Consider the following 18,961-nt stretch of genomic DNA (forward strand, 5'->3'; position numbering starts at 1 on the left):
TGATCAATCCCGAGAGTGGAACTGATTCTATTTCTTTAATTAAAAGCTCTCTCGTAACTGATTTTTACTACATCATTTTGCTGAATTTTTTTTATTTTAATCGCCCTAAGTTTTGCTAAATTATTTAATCACTTATTCTAAAACAAAAACCCGTAGCTTTCGTGGCCAGAAGAGAATATTGGTTCTCAATTCCCTAAGAATTCGACCATATTCACCACTACTACAATTCTTAATTTGTTGTTAAAATATAAATTTATTTTTGGTGGATTCAACACCCATCAACAGTAGTATTATGTATTAATATAACTCCTTTGTAACAGAATAATTATTTATTTGTAGATACATGAAGCATCTAAATTAATTATAATTCTAAAATAGAAATTACTAAGGTTTTCTTCACAATCTTCTAGTGATCTTGAACTTGTTTATCAACTTCTCGAATCTAAAATGGGGGTGAATTAGGGTGAACTTCACAAGCTCAATAAGAAAAGAATTCTATAACAAAGACTTATGTACATGTATTCACACAATATATAAACTATAATAATATTGATAATTAAGAACAATATTAAGCAAAATATCATAATTAAAATACACAACCAAAACAATCAACACGAGAAACATATTCCAATCCTCTCTCTTCTGATCTAACTCTTTCTTTTTCTCTATTCACATATATTATTCATTTCATTCTCTAATTTATCACTCTTTTCTCTTAGATACGTCTTACATATATAATTTTTGCACATATACACATGGATCACTTATTTTTCAAAACAAAACGGATTTGTTCACACACACAAATCTCTCCACTTGGATGCAATGCAAATTTCTCACCCACACATATAACTCCACTTAAACTTATAATTTTATGTTATTTTGTCTTTTAAAGCTTATTTAATTTACCATCGCGCGATGATGTTATATCACTATCGAGGAGAGGTGAAAATGACCCCCCCATCGTATGGATAACACACAATCCTACATTGGTCACAACATGTACGTTTGTTAGGTGACCCATATGCTCACAAATACCTATCCACGCCTGAATCAAGTTTCACATTACTATCCATGTAGGTTCACCATGCCTGCTGAACTTCAGCCACACATGCACCCTCCCCTCCTCAAGTCACGACTAACAAATTAAGTGCCTTGTTAATTCTTTGCAGTTTTCTTATTATATCATCAAAAGTTTCTCTTGTTCTTCTATCTACTTGCTACACGATTTACTTTTAAATTTACCTAAATTATTTATTTCTAGAACTATTACATATGTTTACCTTCCAAGTGGCTTATTCAATCTATTTCTCTAACAAACTTACACTTTTTTATTTCTTTGGTGTTTGTTTTTCAGATCTTTTTATCTTACTTAATTTTTTATTTCATAATCTAAAATTTATATTAATTTAAGGTCTTAATTTCTACATACAGTTAAATAAACATAAATATATAACAAATACACTTACACAATCTCTGCAACAACATGCACACGACGATACTTATACAAATATACTCTATACACATAGCATACCACACATACTAAGTCACGCATTTGTCCTTATCAGTTTTGTTCTTATCAATTCATATCTTCGTCCTCGTATATTCTTACATATACATAGAGACATGCATAATAACATATATATACATCTATATTTCTATACATACCAGCGCACATACATATACACACACACATAAAATAATGTATACACATACTCTATACATATTCAGAAACACAATTTATACAAGCCAGTTATATCTTTGTTCACATATATAAATATATGTACATTACATTACACATACATTTAAACATTCAAGCACATTACACCATATGTATACACATTTACTTAAACATATTAATTATGTCTCCTGGAATACACCCAATTATTACCCGGTGTGATCGAAAATGCTCTTCGAATCCCTTTTAGCTCTGTTTATAATCCTCTCAGAAATTCAGATACCGTTTGAGTAATTTTTCTCATTTATAATATAAACATACATATTAAATTACTAATAGTTTTGAAAACTATACAATACGAAATGAGGAATAGATTTTGCCTTGGGACACGCGATCCTTGGTCACTATAGTCACCGCGCGCCACCACCAAAAAAGGCCACACATTATTGATACGAACCAGGGTATATTAAATCTCAGACCCACTATCTTTACACTTGGAAGCAACCCTATAGAAAGCTAAATCATATTTACCAAGTCCTTGATCTAATTCAATTCATGAAAGAGAACTTTAGAATAAATCTGCCACCCAAATTCAACCCTTGAAAGAGAACCTTGGAATAAATTACTCACAAAGGAATTAGCTTTGCTCGTAGGAACCTTGATTCAAACAAGAGAAAAATCTCTCTTAAGAAATCTTGCATTAAACAAATTCATATTTCAACTTATATATCTTTACAAAAGATAATACTACCTATTTATAAATGAAACAATCCTCCAAGATAAGTTTCAAAACTTCTAAGAGTCACTACTCTTCATATAATTGAGTAAATATTTCTGTTTAATAAAAAAAAGCAAAAGTCTAGATACAATAAATAAAGACAACTAGATCTAATGTATTTAAGTCAGAATTCATTCTAAAACTTAAGAGCTAATTATCTATCTGCTAAAATCCGAATTTGGACTGGGTTTCTTCATGAAAGTTGTAGGCCCAAATGTGTAGATAAGATTACACTTTTGAATCACCTAATTTAGATATCAGAAGCCCAAGTTATGGCCCATCTAAATAAACTAGTTCAACTTTATATTGGGCTGGTGTTACTTCCACTTGAGTTAATGTGACCAAACTTTGATTTATGTAATTCAGCCCAAACCCAATACATGTTTCCTTGTTGCATTCTTGAATTTTGTTAATGTCATTCCACAAGCCTTGAATCATCTCGTTTAGTGTGTTCTTGAATTTTTTCAACCTCGCTCTTATAATCAGATCATTATGTAGCTGAATTGGATCAATGTTCTTGTATCCTACCTTATTTGCATCATTCCCTCCCTCTTCAAGATGATTCATTCACGAATCTCCAACATCTACATCAAAAGGAGAAAGATCAGCCACATTAAAAGTAGCACTCGTATTATACTCACTAGAATGATCCAACTTGTAGGCATTGTCATTGATCTTCTCAAGGACTTTAAATGGTCTATCGCCTCTAGGATGCGGTTTTGATTTATGTTGAGTAGGAAACCTTTACTTGCGCATGTGTATCCAAACCTAATCACTAGGTTCAAATATCACTCACCTCCTTCCCTTGTTTACTTGGCTTGTAATTTGTTGATTCATCTTCTCTATATTCTTGCGTACATCTTCATGTAGCTTCTTCACCAAATCTGCCCTTGTTGATTCCATCTAAACTACTTCTTTCATTACATGATAAGGGAATTAAATCCAAAGAAGTTAAAGGATTAAAATCATAAATTTTAAATGGTGAATAACCAGTAGTAGAATGCACAACTCTATTATATGCGAACTCAATAAATGGAATACACTTTTCCCAATTCTTCAAATTCTTTCAGATAATAGCATTAAAAATAAAGTTCTTACAGTTCTATTCACAACTTCAGTTTGACCATCAATTTGTGGATGAAAAGTAAGAGAAAAACAACAACCTAGTTCCTAATTTACTCCACAAAACTTTCCAAAAATGACTTAGAAACTTTGCATCCCTATCACTCACAATTATTTTTAGAATGCCACGCAAACATACTACTTCTTAAAGAACAGATTTGCAATGTTAGTGGCATCATCGATTTTATTACAACGTATAAAATGTGACATCTTTGAAAAGCTATCAACCACTACAAAAATTAAATCTTTTCATTTCCTTGATCTAGGCAAACCCAAAACAAAATCCATTGAAATATCAGTCCAAAGTTCTCTAGAAACAGGTAAAGGTGCATACAATCCTTGATTCAAAACTTTAGATTTTGTTTGTTTGCACACAACACATCTATCATAATTTTTTTTTCACATCTTTCCTCATTTTAGGCCAATAGAAATTCTCTTTTAAAATATTTAAAGTTTTCAAAATACCAAAATGTCCAATTAAATCTCCCCCATGAGATTCTTTAATAAGGAACATTCACATAGAACAAATAGATACGCACAACTTATTCTCTTTAAATAATAATTGATCCATTCTATAGAACTTACCAAATGCAACTTTCTCACATGCCTTAAAAATGCTAGAAAAAACATAATCACTTTCGTAAATAGATTTAACATGTTCAAAACCAAGCATTCGAGCACCTAAAGTATTGAGTAAAGTGTACCTTCTTGAAAGTGCATCTACCACAACATTCTTTTTGTCTTGTTTGTACTTAATCACATAAGGAAATATTTTAATGAACTCAACCTATTTAGCATGCCTCTTATTCAACTTACCTTACCCCTTTAAGAACTTTAATGATTGATGATCAATATGAATGAAAAATTTTTCAGGCCTTAGGTAATGCTGCCAATTCTCCAAAGCTCGAATCAAAGCATAAAGTTCCTTATCATAGTTAGAATAGTTCAATGAAGCACCATGGAGCTTTTCACTAAAGTAGGCAATTGGTCTTTTTCCTTGCATAAGAACAGCCCCAACACCAACATCTAAAGCATCACAGTCAATTTTAAAAGTATTAGCAAAGTTAGGCAAAACAAGAATAAGTGTTGAACAAAGTTTATCTTTTAACAAATTAAATGTTCTCTCTTGATCCTTATCCCACTTAAAAACACAATTCTTTTTTTATTACTTCTGTATGTAATAATGGTACTATAAAGTCTTTAACAAATCACATATACAAACTAGCCAAACCATGGAAACTTCTTACCTCACTTACTGATTTATGAATAGGCCAGCTCTTAATAACACTTACCTTCTCTTCATCAACTTCAACGCCTTGCTTACTCACAACAAAACCTAAAAATACAATTCAATCTAAACAAAAAGAACACTTCTTGAAATTAGCATATAACCTTTGTTTTCTCAAGGTCACTAAAACACTCCTCAAATGTTCTTCATGTTCATTCAAATCTCTAAAATACATAAGAATATCATCAAAGTACACAACAATAAATTTTGCAATGAAATCTTTCAAAACATGATTCATAAGTCTCATGAAAGTACTTGGTGCATTAGTTAAACCGAAAAGCATAACCAATAATTCATATAATCCATATTTTATTTTGAATGCAGTTTTTCATTCATCGCCCTCTTTCATTCGAATTTGATGATAACCACTTTTCAAATCAATTTTGCTAAAAATAATATAGCCATAAAATTCATCAAGCATATCATCTAACCTAAGAATAGGATGACGATACTTACCTGTAATGTTGTTAATCACATGACAATCAACACAAATACGCCAAGAACCATATTTCTTATACACCAACAATACTAGAACAACACATGGACTTATACTTTCTCTAATAAATCCCTTACCCAACAACTCCTCAACTTGCCTTTGAAGCTCTTTTGCCTCATTGGGATTACTTTTATAGATTAGTTTGTTTGGAATTGAGGCACCAGGTATGAAATCGATTTGATGCTCAATACCTTTAATGGATGACAATCTATTAGGTATCTCCTCTAGAAAGACATCTTCATATTCATGCAAAAGAGAAACAAACACACTAGGTAAAGAAACATTAAGATCATTAGTGTTTAGATAAAGTTCCTTGTACATAAGCATAAGTATACTTTTCTTTGAAAATCAAGTTTTCCTAATATCGCTCTTTTTTTTTATATAAGCTCACTTATTTCTTTTTACACTCATTTGAATTCTACCCCTCTTTTGTCAAACTCACTTTCTTTTTCACTTCATTATTTTTTTCACTCTTTTATTTTGAAAACTCAGTCTTGGATGTCTCAAATTCGCTCACTCTTTTTCCTTCACTCTTGTTTTCTCTCTCACTTTGTATTCTTCTAAGATCACCCCTCGTAAACTTTTTTTTGGTAAAAGTGATACAAGAGTAATTTTCTTTTTGTCTTTCTCAAATGTGTAGTGATTTGTGAAACCGGTATGCATCACCCTTCAATCAAATTGCCAAGGATGTACTAACAAAAGATGACCAGCATGCATAGGCACTACATCGAATAACACTTCATCCTTATGCTTGCCTATTTTGAATGCCACAAGAACTTGCTTTGTCACTCTTATATCCACGCAATCATTGAGTCACTTCAATTTGTAAGGATGTGGATGTTTTGTAGTAGACAGCCCCAATTTCTCTACAAGAGTAGTACTAGCAACATTTATCAAGCGACCACCGTCAATTATCACATCATATATGCAGTACTTCACAAGACATCTAGTATGAAGCAAGTTTTCTCTTTGATCGCATTCATCTTGTTGGACTTGTATATTTAAAGCTCTTCTTGCTACAAGAACCCTTCCACTTTCTGCCATGGTAAATTCTTCATCTTCATCATCAATTGTATCTTCATGGGATGGTATTTCTCCTTCATTCTCTTCTTCACTAACCGAATAATACTCTCTATCAAGCATAAACGTAGTTCTTTGATTTGGATAGTCTCACTTGTAATATCCTACACCTTAACACTTGAAATATTTAATATTTCTTGCATTAGTAGTAAAGTCAAGCTTACCCTTATCTTTGCTAAAACCAGATTCCTTAGGAACCTCTTTCGATTCTGCCTTAGGCTCGAATGACAAAGCCTTATCACCTTTTCTTTAATTTGATTTGAATGTTGAAGTGTTGGAAGAAAAATGACTTGCATTCCCTTTTCTCTTCAATTGCTTTTCAACCTTCAAAGTAAGGTGAGGTAAATTTTCTAGCTCCATATAAGGCTGCAATTCGACCACATTAGAAATCTCCTTATTCAAACCATTAAGAAATCTAGCCATTCTAGCCACATTATCTTCCTCGACATTTTCTCTAATCATGGCTACTTCCATTTTTTTGTAGTACTCCTCAACACTCTTGGAACCTTATAAGATTTTGAAGTCAATTATACAACTCTCTATAGTAATAGCTTGGTACAAATCTTCTTCTCATGATGGACTTCAAATCTCTCCATTCTTCAGTGGGCGTCCCTATTTCTTCTCCGCTTCTTCTTTATATCATCCCACTAAGTAATAGCATAATCTTCAAAAATAGCAATGACAAGTTGTATTTTCTTAGATTCAGTATAGCTATTGCAATCAAATATTAGTTTGATCTTCTTTTCCCAATCCATGTCAGCTTCAAGATCTATTCTTTCATGAAATGATGGAATCTTCATTTTAACACCATCAAAGTTGTTATTATTGCTGTTTTTTGCTCTCGGTTGTACCTCCTCTTATTTTTCATTATCACCATGTGATTCATCGTCTTCAAAGTTATTACCCTCTTGAACTCTATTTGGAAATCTCCTACCATGCATGGTTGGATTAGGAGCATTCGGTGGCTGCCCCCTTGTAACTGAAACTGCTAGCCTCTCCATTTGATCAATAATCTCACCATATCTTTTATCCATAGCTTTCATCAATTCCGCTAAGGCTTGGAACCTATTTATCTCGTTTTGTGGATTATTTGCCTGTCCACTCATCTTGTATTAAGCTGCAAAACAAGGTTAGTAAATCAAAAGAATAGTTCCTCACTTTATTCCCTCACGTGTTTCACTCAAATGATGGTATCACCCAATTTCATTCATGTTTAAATTTGGCTTTTCTCTATATGAACTCACATTTAACCTTTTACCACTCCAATTCTCTTGTTAAGATTCGTTGTAGAGAGTCAAACTTATACAAACGTGCTGACTTACAATGAAGAATAGAATAAACCTAGTTGGAAGGAAATAAAAGATAATCTAAATGAAACTCAACCAAGGTAAATCAAAATGAAAGATAAACCCGAATTCTTAGAAAGAAATACGACTTAAAAGAAATTTCAATCTAGGAAAGTAAACTGAATTTTTGTTTCAATTCCTTTTTGAATCCTCTTTTTTGTTCAATCTATTTTTTTTTCTTTTGCCTCTTGATCTCCCTTTTTTTTACTTTTCTTTTTATCTTCTTTCGATTTTTCTTTTTTTTTTATGTAACACAACATAAATAAACTTGAATGGACTAACTTTTGGATGACAAACAATTCATAAAGAGATGGAGGACAACAAATGATGAAAAATAACAACATAAAACAAGTTAAAACGAATGAAAAATGAAAGGACACTAAATTGATATGCTAGATGCAGAACATTAACAAATGGATATAGATGATTGAAATGGAAACAAAGACTTTAAATAATGAAACAGAAATAAAGAGATGAAACACAAAGGATTTAACCTGATTTAGAGCCTAAGCTCTGATACCAAACCGATATGAACTAAGGGTATATTAAGCCCGAGACCCAATATCTTTATGCTTGGAAGCAACCCCTTGGAAAGCTAAATTAGATTTACTAACTCATTGACCAAATTTAATTTGTGAAAGAGAACTTTAGGATAAATCTATAACCTAAATTCAACCCTTGAAGAGAATCTTAGAATAAACAACTCACAAACAAATTAGTTTTGCTTACAGGAACCTTCATTCAAACAAGAATCAAAACAAGAGAAAAACCTCTCTTAAAAAACTTTGCATTAAGTAAATTCATATATTAACTTATGTGTCTTTACAAAAAAGAATACTATCTATTTATAGATGGAACAACCCTCCAAGATAAGTTTCAAGACTTCTAAGAGTTACAACTCTTCATATTACTAAGTAAATGTTTCTATGTAATAAGAAAAAGCAAAAGTATAGAAATAATAAATAAAAATAACTAGATCCAATGTATCTAAATCGGAATTCATTCTAAAATTTAAGAGCCAATTATCTAGCTGATAAAATCTGAAATTGGACTGGGTTTCTTCATAAAAATTATAGGCCCAAATGTGTAAATAAGTTTAGAATTTTGAATCACCTAATTTGGACATCAGAAGCCTAAGTTATGGTCCATCCAAGAAAACTGGTTCAACTTCATATTGGACTGGTGTAACTTCCACTTAAGTTAATGTGATCAAGCTTCGATTTATGTTATTTAGCCCAAGCCCGATACATGCTTCCTTGTTGCATTCTTGAATTTTGTTAATGTCATTCCAGAAGCCTTGAATCATCCCATTTAATGTGTCCTTGAATTTCTTCAACCTCACTCTTGTAATTGGACCATTAAGTAGTTGAATTGGATCAATATTCTTGTATTCTATCTTATTTTTATTAATTGCCACATACACCACTTAACATGTGCCGCCACGCTTCCACTACAAACAACACCAACGCGCTGTTGCGAACGTAAGGAGAATTTGTTGAGAGTTTTAAAGATTTTGAATATTAGATTAATTATAGAATTTTATGATCACATTAGTTGATCATGAGTTTCGCATCGTGAAATGTTAAGAGGCTTAAGAATTTCTTGAATTTCATTGTTAGTATAATATATTCTGCTTTCATTTCAAAACGATAAATCATTGATAATGCATATGTAACTTTCGAGATACTTCACTTCTTAAAAATTCATTCACAAAAAGGCAGGATTATTTGTTCTAAAACTTGATATTAAGCAAGGCATATGACTGGTGGATTAAATTTTCTTAGAAACAATGCATGAGAGTTTGGGTTTGCACTCACATGTTGTGGCTTTTATCATGAAACATCGTACCAATGTTACTTATTCAATCTTGGTAATTTAGAAACCATCCAAGGTTATCAACCCAGGAAAGGATCTTCATTAAGACGATCTTCTCTCTTTTTATTTATTTTATATGAAAAATTGCAAACTAGAGCTGAATTAGAGATGCACCTCCATAGTGTCTAGATTTGTAGAAATGCATCATTAATATCTCATATCTTTTTTGTTAATGCTATCATTATTTTTTGAAGAGTAATGTAAAAAGAACTACAAGAAATTGAGAAAATGCTCAAGGATTATGTTGTTGTTTCAAGGGAAGCCATTAATTTACATTAAGGGATTATTTTTTGGAAAAAAAAAAGGTGTCAATTTATAAATATTCTGAATGTTAGGAAAATGGAATATCATGATAAATATTTTAGTCTTACCCAATCATTGGCCACTCTACTTCCTCAACTTTTCACTTCTTAGTTGATAAGTTTGTGAAAAGATTACAAAGTTGGCAACCCGATACTCAAAAGTCGGGTGTTAATGTTGTTGCTCAAGCAATATCTTCCTATGCTATGAGTAAGTTTCAGATTTCTAAGAAGTAATTTATGTACAATCGAAAAAAAAAAAACTCGTTGCTAGATTTTGGTGGTAGTACTAAGATGATAAAGCCTTGCATTAAGTACATTGGTCAAATTTGTATTCCAATAAAAATAATAGCAGGCTAGGCTTAAGAGATTTTGAATTTTTAATATTGTTATATTGGCCAAATAAACATGGAAATTAGTGTCAAATCCACAATCTTTTTTTTTACAAAGTTCTATAAGCAAGATATTTCAAGAATGGAGATTATCAATCAATTGTTATAGGGCATTATCCAAGTTATGGATGGTGAAGTTTGCTTGCAGGGTGAACATTGCTAGAAAAAAATTAAAATGGCAATACATAATAGAGAAAGAGTAATTGCTTAGTTTGATAAATGGTTGTCAAACTAAGTTAGTGCATGAGTCTGCACTTTTTTTACAAAGTTCTACAAGCAAGATATTTCAAGAATGAAGATTGTCCATAAGTTGTTATAGGGCATTATCCAAGTTATGGATGGCAAAGTTTGCTTGCAGGGTGAACATTGCTAAAAGAAGCTAAAATGGACAATAAAGAATTGAGAAAGAGTCATCGTTTAGCTTGATATATGGTTGTCAAACTAAGTTGATGCATGAGTCTACACTCTACGACCTTTAGTGTCTCCTATTGATACGGTAGTAAATTTGATTGATCCTTGAGAGTAGCATAGAATATAGATTTTACTGAGTCTATGTCTACCCTTCAAGATGCATAAATTATCACCACAATACTACTAAGCAAAAAATTACCCCCAGATAAGCTTATGTCAATACAAAGGAAAAAAAATTACATAATGAGATAGGGGTACTATTAAGTATGGTATAAATGTGGTGTTGATGAGGTCAACACTTTCAATAGCAATAATGAGATCCCTAGGAAACAATTGGGATTGCCCCTATATTACCTCTAGTTAAACATATGGTTTGTCATTTCTGTCAAGACATATAACTTGTAAAAACTATATCGGCCCATAACGGTGTGCAACTTGATACAATATGTCTCTTGCGTTGAGAGAAGATAATTGACATCTTCTAGAGTTTAAGAGGATACCTAGAAATCTGGAGATTGTCTCCACTTAGGGGAGACTCTCAACACCCTCACAAATTCTACAATTGGCTTGATGATGGTTTATCATCAAAATCTATAAAATAAAAAAAAAAACCCATGGTTTATATGCACATTTTATGGGATTTGAAGGGTTTAAAATCAGTGGATACATCATTACTCGTGAATTAACCCACTTAACTTAATTCACGTGTTTTTTTTAGGATTATATCCATGAGTTTGAGACCTACTGATTAATATGCATCACAATTCAACAACAAGATAGAAAGACTGATGCGTCCCTCCTTCGATGGGCATGATAAAAAAAAAAAAAGTTAATGCCAATGAATCAATGGATAAAGTTAGTTGGTCGATTTTAAGGGTTATTGCTAGAGGCTACGAAGGTGAATTGTTGATTTTTGGCATGCATAATATCCCATCTCCTTTTTCCTAGAGCTTGCAAAGATACATGTGCTCATATAATATAGTATGGTGTTAGCAAGAGGTATGGGTTTCCATCAAGGTATTGGTTAAAAGAGATTGTAAGGTAGTCTATAGTAAATTACTCATCTCTCCTCTTCCAAACTCTGAATTTGGACTTATATAAGAGGATGTACCCGTGTTTAATGTTTCTTTTATGTATTTTGGTTCTTTTAGAATTTCTAAAATTTATAAAGAATTTTAGTGTTTTATCTAGAAAAGTGTTATCCATTTTGAGTAGCTAAACTATGGTACATCATATCACGTTGCTTGCTTCCCTTTGTAGTTTAGGGATAGTGTTCTACTCTTGTAATCAAGTTGCTTTCATAAAAGAATTTTTTTTTTTTAAAAAAAAAAAACCTTCATTTGATGACATTGATATGCTGTAACAAATAAATTTTTTTAAAAAATATATGTTTGAGAATTAATCATTAAAAAAAGATGAAATTTGAAACGGAAGGAATCAACTTTACATAAAATTAATTTAAAATTAAAAGTTTTTAAATTGAAATAAGTATATCCACTCCTAAACTAATTAAAAAAAATCAAATTATTTATTAAATAAATTATTGTAATTAATTATTTTAAAATATTAATTTAATAAAAAATAATTTTATTATTTCTTGTTATAGAATTAAAAAAATAGTACCCAATCATATCATCCATCAGCTCATCATAACTAAACAATGCAGAGAGCTATTATCACAAATCCGTCCACCTTCTCGAGATACATAATAACTGTAAGATACTACGTACGAACTGGCGAAACGACTTATATATATATATATATATATATACAAAATATTCCCACATCTAAAATATATCAAATACCACTAGCAAAAATCATTAATTAAATTAAAAAAGATTAAAAAAGCTCTGATGTGATAGAAAATGACCCCAAATGTTGTAGCCGCGAAGCCGGCCTTTTAAGAAACAGCCGCCATTTTCACCCTCCAGTTTCAGACCAGATTAGAACCTCCCAGCCTCTCAAGTCTTGACACCTGCCACCCCGACTCAAAATATTTTCTTTCCTGAATTTTAAGGTATCAAGAATACAGAAAATGCCCAAAAATAGATTAATCTATTCGCAAAATCATTTCTTTTTCTCTTGTTGATATAAATTACTTTGGCCTTCTCATGTTAAAAAGAAAAAAAACAATGTTTGATCTAACAATGTGGTCTTGTCAATAGGCTGCAGAACTACCGGAGGATGCTGACAGGGACGACTGAAGCTGCAGCAGGTGGTGGTAGCAGTCCGCGGCAGTTGGTCGCTGCTCCGGGTTCTGGTCTAAGCACCTGTTCTGCAGCTCCCTAAGCATCTTTGGCAAGTTGGGGAGCCCACATGTCTTCATCAACTGTCCCACGCCCCATACGTCCACCTTCACCCCATGCAACCCTCTCCCCATCTCCGGCGCTTGTCTTCCACGCGCCTCATTCAGGGCGGCAACTCCGTGCGGGTATATCTGTGGGGCGTCTATGGCGTCATCGAACCCGCAAATGAACCACTCGTTGTCTCTGTCGATCCTCCTCACCACTTTCTCCCAGCACAGGTCTCTGTGCATGAAGGAGAGATCGTGTAGTGCAACAAGGGCTTTGGTCACGTACTTGAGAGCCTCTACGAGCTGGTTGAAGTTAGTCGGCTTCGATTTGCAGCCTCTGGGTTTAAAAACCAATGCTAAATCTTTCTCTGATGATCCATACAAGAATTCGGCATGAGGGATTCTATGGTCCAGGAAATCGTATATTTCTTTTAGTGCAGCCCATTTTCTTTTACTCGAGAACAGCATGGTCACGGTGCTTGGAGTCCTTTCCATGGCGTTTCCGTTGTAACCCAGGTCGATTCTCTCGAAATCACTAAAAGGGTATTGCTTGTAGTTGCCGCTAACGCTGCTGTTGACGACACGATCGGCCAGCAAAGACAGGAGGCCTGCTATTCTGTAGCATGGGACTAGGGCTTTTAATCTCTCCGATGGAGATGAAAGGTCTAGAGAATATAAATCTGTTCTGCTAATGCGATCTTGTGATGATCGACTCAACGCACAAAACGTCACCGTGTACCCAACTGCGTAGTAACCTAAAACGTAAGGAAGATCCATGTAAGACCAAAAAAGCTTTTCTACTAATGAAGACGCTGGGTCAACTTGACCTTCTCTTAACTGATCATCCTCTTCTCCCCTCCATAAACAAAAATTCCTGACAAAGCCAGTCACATTAGGCCATTGATCTTGCATTGGCTCGGTCGAAAAAGACGAGGGTTTTCTTATGATAACCATTTCGACTGAACAGAATTTAGAGACCACCCGGTTAATACAATCATCCCATAAGCCAATAAAAGAGTCCCGGATTGTTGCAGTAGCAAAACTGAGAATAGGGTTAGTACGGATAATTGGGCTTAAGATATCGTATGTGATGGCTCTACAATCTAATGGTTCCATCGAAGTGGTGAAGAAAAGCTCCTTCCCTTGAGGCAAATCTTTATAAACGTCCTTTCTGAGGGGAAACCGGAATTCTTCCGGTGGTGGCTCCTGTAAGTGCCATGAGAGCTCAAACAAGCTTGGTAGTGCCGTTGGAGGAGTTCGGAGACAGCCCACGTAGTAATCACTTGGGTCTTGAAACTCCCATGACGGCGACATTATTGCTATATGATATGAATAAAACGCAGATTTCAAATCATATGTCCATTAAGCTAAAGGTTGATTTATAATCCATGCATAAACATTCAATATGAACATATTGATATCACCCCTGCAATGGGCATTTCTTCTATTGCATTTTTCACATGATATATAATTGAATAAATAGTTGATGAAATATCGGCCAAAGAAAAAACATTGAAATAATAATTAATAATGTTGTGATAAATCAATTCCCTTGCAGTAAACTTTAAGTCCAGACTTCAGAGATGACCACTAGGAAATAAGTTATTAAGATTGATGAACATTATTAGAGATTTGAGTTATGATCACTTACGTCTTGTAACGGATGGTTCAGGCAACGATAATTGAACTGATCTCTCATTGAAACCTTGTGTCATCACAGAAAGAGAAAGAGATCAGTAATGTATGTACAAATGGAGATTCCAAGACAGTAGAAAAATATGTATCAAATATTATTATCAGGATATACACCAGTTATATATTTACTTATACCTGAAGACGAGGAAGACTTTCGTCTGCCAAAGACCTTCACTTGCTGTCCAGATACGAATCTATCGACAGAGAATCCTTTAAGAGGACCATCTTCGAAAGCTTCCATGGTGCAAGCAATCATGGCGTCGTCAAAGAAAGTTAGTTCATCCGCGTTCAAGAAGCTTGAACCGGGAAGCTTCACCCTCCCTCTATGGTGCTCTCCCTCTTCAGCCCACAAGCTCACTGACTCTTCCCATGTCATCCTCACCTTCCCAATTCTACGCATCTCCTTCGAACAAGTACCCGAAGAAGGAGCTACAACGATATTCCCAAGAGCAGGGTCAAACCCTAACAAACTCCCTCGTCCACCATGCATATATGCCTGATCACCTCCACTTGTCAAACCCAGTTGTTTCGCCCTTGCTAAAACAAATGAACAACCTTGTTTAGACGACAAAAAAGAATAACAAGAAATGTGGGTTTCATTTGTTAATTATTACCTGAGAGAGAAAGATCTTCTTCTTTGAAATGAGGGGGAGGAGGCAGAGCTGATCTATTGCCTGAATGAGTTGCCCTACTGTCATCACCAGAGGCCATTATAGATATTGCAGCCCTGCTCTGCAAAGTTCTCATGCGAGGACCCATGAACTGAGACAATTCTTCAAACACTTCCTCATCGAAAGAAGCGGGTAATCTGTGCAGCTTCCGCTCATAAGGTGAAAGTCTGAAGTAACTCTTACCGATTTGCTCTCTCTCTCCACCTCTTTCCCACTCGTACACCTTCCTAAATTCTCCCAACATGTTGTCCCACTTTGTCCCCGCAGTTTTGGCATCTCGGTTGACCCCATGCCTGTTCAAGAACTCAGCTACTTCCCTGTCTTTATCAGCACGAGTTTTCCCTCTTGTTGATTGCACATTCATCTCACTGCCGCCTTGACCACCTTCTGTGTGATCGGATCTTGACCCATCAGACCCGGTTTGATACTGAATCCTCCACGCTCTGGCTAACCACAACATCTCGTTTGGTTTCCATACTGGGCTCACATACTTCCCTTTTCTGTATTGGTGGTGAACTTGCTCTCCTTCTGGTTTATTCGTATCTTGGCCTGATCCTGCTGAGATGGATGGGATAGGAGAGTGGGATGGAGATGATGCGGTGTCTGAAGAGGAGGCCGCGGTCGTCTGAGCTACTTGAGCTTGTGAGTTGATGGGGTTTGTGGTCGGCGATGGACTGGACTCTGCGGCGGCGAGTATAGGCTGAATAGCTATCTGGGTCTGTTTCTGTTGAGATGAAGGAGATGGTAGTAGCTTCCATTGACCGCTACTATACCTGGTTCTCTTTGGATTCACTGGCTCAAACTGTTGCTCAAATGGGGAAGAAGTTGCACCAATTTGGACATAAAGAGAGGGGGATATGAAAGGAGCTCCACTCACCGCAACAGCAGAGGATTGCTGGTGATGTTGATGCCTTGACGATTCTAAATTTGATTCGTCTAGCGGATCTTTCGGATCAGAAGAAGAAAGTTGCTGCTGTGTTTGTTGCTGAGCAGGTGGTTGTGGCGGCGGTGCTTGTTGTGGCAACTTCTTACTTGTATCTCCTTTGTTTTCACCCATGTCAAAATGGTCCTGAGAAGGCTATGTGAAAATTAGCTAGAACCAACTTTAATTAGAAAACAACCAGATCATCAACATCAACAACACTTTCTAGCTAGCTTGCTTCCACAAAAGCCCTGGTCTCCATAATCTTAACTTGTGAGCTCTTAGGGCTTAGAATTACCAGCGTATCTTCAAAAGAAAAAAGTAAAAAAAATAAGATTATGATTATGATGAACATAGGCTAAAATCAATACTATCTAAAGAAAAGGGGGAAGCGAAGGGAAGAAAAAAAGAAAAAGAAGAAAAAAGTCGAGAGGTTTGTATGTGGAACTGCCATGAATAAGACCCTTCGGTTAAATTATCAGTTAATACAACCACACATTGTTGACGTTAGTAATGTTTTTTTTTCAAGAAATGAATTTTTATTAATGTTTTTATTTTATCATATTATAATTGGTATATATATTTCATTTAATTAGTTTTTTATTTATTTTTATTCAAAATTATTTTTATTTTATGATTTGTATATATATTTTATTTATATATAAATTTATTAAAAAAAGTTAAAAAATAAAAAAAGGCATGATTAAGGGAGAGAGAGTCATTATTGTACGGCCACTGTAAAGCGCGGCTCTAAGAAACGACGCTGTTTCTTCCACCCCATTTAATTAATTAATTAATTTCAATAATAATATTATTATTGTAAAGCTTTCCCGTGGCTAGTAATTACATATTATATATACATATAATATATAAAAACTGAAATCACCACTATGTATATATAACAGCTCTTACTTATTTTTGCTTCAGAGGCCGGGATGTAGACCCTTCGAAACTATGCTCGGCTTTCAGTTACATACCCTCTATCTTTACGTTCCCTTGCACAGAATATACTTATACAAAAACTATAATTAAATCAATAAAACCCTTAAAAAACTATAAATTTCGAGCTTGATAATGAAATGATTAATCTTTCTGCATTATATCTTCCATGGTCATTACTTACTGCTTAATTTGAATAGTGGGTGTGTAATAAAGCAAACAAACAGAGGTAGGTATTAAAGAAAAATAAACAGGGGAAGAAGACTTAAAACCCTAGAATTCATCATGGTTAGCAGAATAAAACCCTAGTGTAATAATTAAGAAGTGATCAGTTCTGTTTCCCCTAGTTACCCTACATGTATGATATAGTAGTTAATATTATTACACGTATAAGCATTAATATATATATATATATATATATGAAGGGAAAGGATGATGGAGAAAAAGCAGGCAAGCATGCAGGGGAGTACAGAGATGGCAGTGAGTTGTGTTGTGTGAGACTGAGTGCCAAAGTATTGAATTAACTCATTCAGCGATCAATCGAAAAAGCAGTCGCTTTCTTCATCTCTTTCTCTCTGGTTTTTGTTTTTTTTCCTTCAATTCCCGCCCATCTACAAAACTTTTAGGACAGTTGATCCCTTCTGTTTTTCTTTTTCTTCATCTCTATATATTTCCTTCTTCTTCCCGACCGGACCACTGCTACGCTCTGTGCTGTAGCCTTCCGGTGTAGGAAAACACGGCCTCCTGCATGGTATCGTGGAGTTCTACATTTATTATGCTGCAGCTGTAAGCTCATAATACACTCGTCAGTTGTTTGCTTTCTTAAAACTTTATATAAAAGTAAGATTTGATGCATATATCACACATTTAAATTCGTCTGTCTCAAGTTACTTAATGTTTATTAAAAAGTTATTAATTATTTTTTAAATGCAATATCTCATATGAGTTCCAGTTTTATGTTATAAATATTATATATTATAATTGAGATATTGTATGTTATCATTGTTGTACAAGTGTATTTAAATATGTAAATTTTACAAAAAATATTTACCTTAAAAAATTATTAAATAATACAAAAAATAAGCTATTTGAAAGTTATATTCCTATATTTTAAATTTTGTTTGGTAATTTTTTGATGAATAATTCAAATTAATTGAGTATATTTATAAAATTGGTTAAGTACTCCAACCATTTTATAATTATCCGCATTTGTAACTCGTGAGGAATAGAGTTTTCTTATTTTTTGGCTAAATGCATTTAAAGCCTAAATTTGCTTGTCTTTAATTAAATTAATTAATATTTTTAACTCAATTTATTAAGAATTTTATTTAATTAATATTGTCAATGTTACTTCTAAGTGGCATATTATAACACTCCACACTTGAAATGAGGCGCAATTCTTACTAATGTCATTTTTATGTAGTTGGCCCACAAAATATATATATACATATATCAAAATTTATTATACAACCTAATATCTCATATGATATATATAATAATTATATATATAGAACATGATGTCAAAATTTAGAGTTTAACAAAATAAAACGAAATTTTTTTGAATATGCACAATATACACAAACTATGAATCTTTTTTACAAGTTCTACTCGTCTAGTAACGGTTCTGACTCTTCTTTTTCATCTGAAAAATATTATTGTGAAATTTAATAAGTTTCATC

General features: G+C 33.7%; 1 protein-coding gene across 1 annotated transcript; it reads right to left on the reverse strand.

Moving 5' to 3' along the window:
- Window positions 1-12,332: 12,332 nt before the first annotated feature.
- Window positions 12,333-16,817, reverse strand: LOC110823015 (Protein kinase superfamily protein). Its single transcript, XM_022053279.2, has 4 exons — window positions 15,365-16,817; window positions 14,886-15,287; window positions 14,707-14,760; window positions 12,333-14,374 (listed from the first exon to the last, which is right to left on the reverse strand). Exons 1-4 carry the CDS (start codon window positions 16,476-16,478, stop codon window positions 12,921-12,923), a joined length of 3,024 nt encoding a protein of 1,007 aa, XP_021908971.1. The 5' UTR covers window positions 16,479-16,817; the 3' UTR covers window positions 12,333-12,920.
- Window positions 16,818-18,961: the final 2,144 nt, after the last annotated feature.

This window comes from Carica papaya, chromosome 9 (genome assembly GCF_054855325.1).
Source record: "Carica papaya isolate Zhongbai chromosome 9, ASM5485532v1, whole genome shotgun sequence".
Taxonomy (NCBI): Eukaryota; Viridiplantae; Streptophyta; class Magnoliopsida; order Brassicales; family Caricaceae; genus Carica; species Carica papaya.

Coding starts and splice junctions, on each gene's coding strand:
- LOC110823015 (XM_022053279.2), bottom strand. CDS start 16,478: ATGGGTGAAAACAAAGGAGATACAAGTAAGAAGTTGCCACAACAAGCA. Junction 14,761..14,885: donor AAAGTCTTCCTCGTCTTCAG/GTATAAGTAAAT, acceptor TGATGACACAAG/GTTTCAATGAGAGATCAGTT. Junction 14,375..14,706: donor TGAACCATCCGTTACAAGAC/GTAAGTGATCAT, acceptor CATATCATATAG/CAATAATGTCGCCGTCATGG.